At 30.1% G+C, this 1,264-nt stretch overlaps 1 protein-coding gene across 1 annotated transcript in view; it reads left to right on the top strand.

Annotated features, from left to right (window-relative positions):
- The window catches only part of LOC106477325 (inositol-trisphosphate 3-kinase homolog), a gene marked incomplete at its 5' end in the record, with an annotated part of 6,348 nt that extends 5,407 nt beyond the window's left edge, over window positions 1-941 (top strand). Inside the window, one exon of the mRNA XM_013937908.2 lies at window positions 759-941. Within this exon, the coding sequence (XP_013793362.2) occupies window positions 759-941 (183 nt within the window). The remainder of the gene's footprint in view (window positions 1-758) is intronic.
- Between the last annotated feature and the right edge of the window lie 323 nt (window positions 942-1,264).

Raw genomic sequence — 1,264 nt, 5'->3', positions numbered from 1 at the left:
CATAAAAATATGACTTAACTTATTGTTCAGTGTTTATCAGCATAAAAATATGACTTCACTTATTGTTCAGTGCTTATAAGTATAAAAATATGACTTCACTTATTGTTCAGTGTTTATCAGCATAAAAATATGACATTTACTTATTTTTCAGTCGTCAGCAAGCATAAAAATATGACTTCACTTATTGTTCAGTGCTTATAAGTATAAAAATATGACTTCACTTATTGTTAGAGCTTATCAGCATAAAAATATGACTTCACTTACTGTTCAGTGTTTATCAGCATAAAAATATGACTTCACTTATTGTTCAATGTTTATCAGCATAAAAATATGACTTCACTTATTGTTCAGTGTTTATCAGCATAAAAATATGACTTCACTTATTGTTCAGTGTTTATTAGCATAAAAATATGACTTCACTTATTGTTCAGTGTTTATCAGCATAAAAATATGACTTCACTTATTGCTCAGTGTATATCTGCATAAAAATATGAATTCACTTATTGTTCAGTCCTCAGCAAGCATAAAAATATGACTTCACTTACTGTTCAGTGTTTATCAGCATAAAAATATGACTTCACTTATTGTTCAGTGTTCAGCTAGCATAATACGATTATCACTTATTAGATGTTAAACTTCATTAGGGTAAAACTTAGTTTTTCAGGATTATTTGACAATCCTATTCTTAATGACAATATTGTACTTTTGATAAATGTTAAGAAAAAAAAAATCAACTCAGTAACCCAAATTTTTCTTAGGCTCAACAAAAGACTCAGACCAAAGATCTCAAACTAGTAAAAACCCGAGATGACGTCAAGACTACTATGAAGTTATTCTTCAGCGGTCATGAAACTGTATGTGGTCAAATTATAAAGAGACTGAGATCCATACGAAAGAAGTTTGAACAGTCTTCCTTCTTCCAGAGTCATGAGGTAAGTTAGAAGTGTGAACAGTCTTCCTAAGATAAGTTTCGGCAAAATATTGTAAAGTTGTTCTTTCCTGAATCGACCTCACTTTACGGAACTTTAATTAAATCTTTGGTTCTTTTTATTTGTTTATTTGTCAGTTGGACAATATGTTACAAAACTTGAACAAAAGTAATGAACAGTGAGACTAGTGTTGTAACATTACATAGACCTTGGTCAGTTGGACAATATGTTACAAAACTTGAACAAAAGTAATGAACAGTGAGACTAGTGTTGTAACATTACATAGACCTTGGTCAGTTGGACAATATGTTACAAAACTTGAACAAAAGTAATGA

This window comes from Limulus polyphemus, unplaced genomic scaffold (genome assembly GCF_000517525.1).
Source record: "Limulus polyphemus unplaced genomic scaffold, Limulus_polyphemus-2.1.2 Scaffold14209, whole genome shotgun sequence".
Lineage (NCBI taxonomy): Eukaryota > Metazoa > Arthropoda > Merostomata > Xiphosura > Limulidae > Limulus > Limulus polyphemus.
This window is presented reverse-complemented; position numbering and strand designations above follow the sequence as displayed.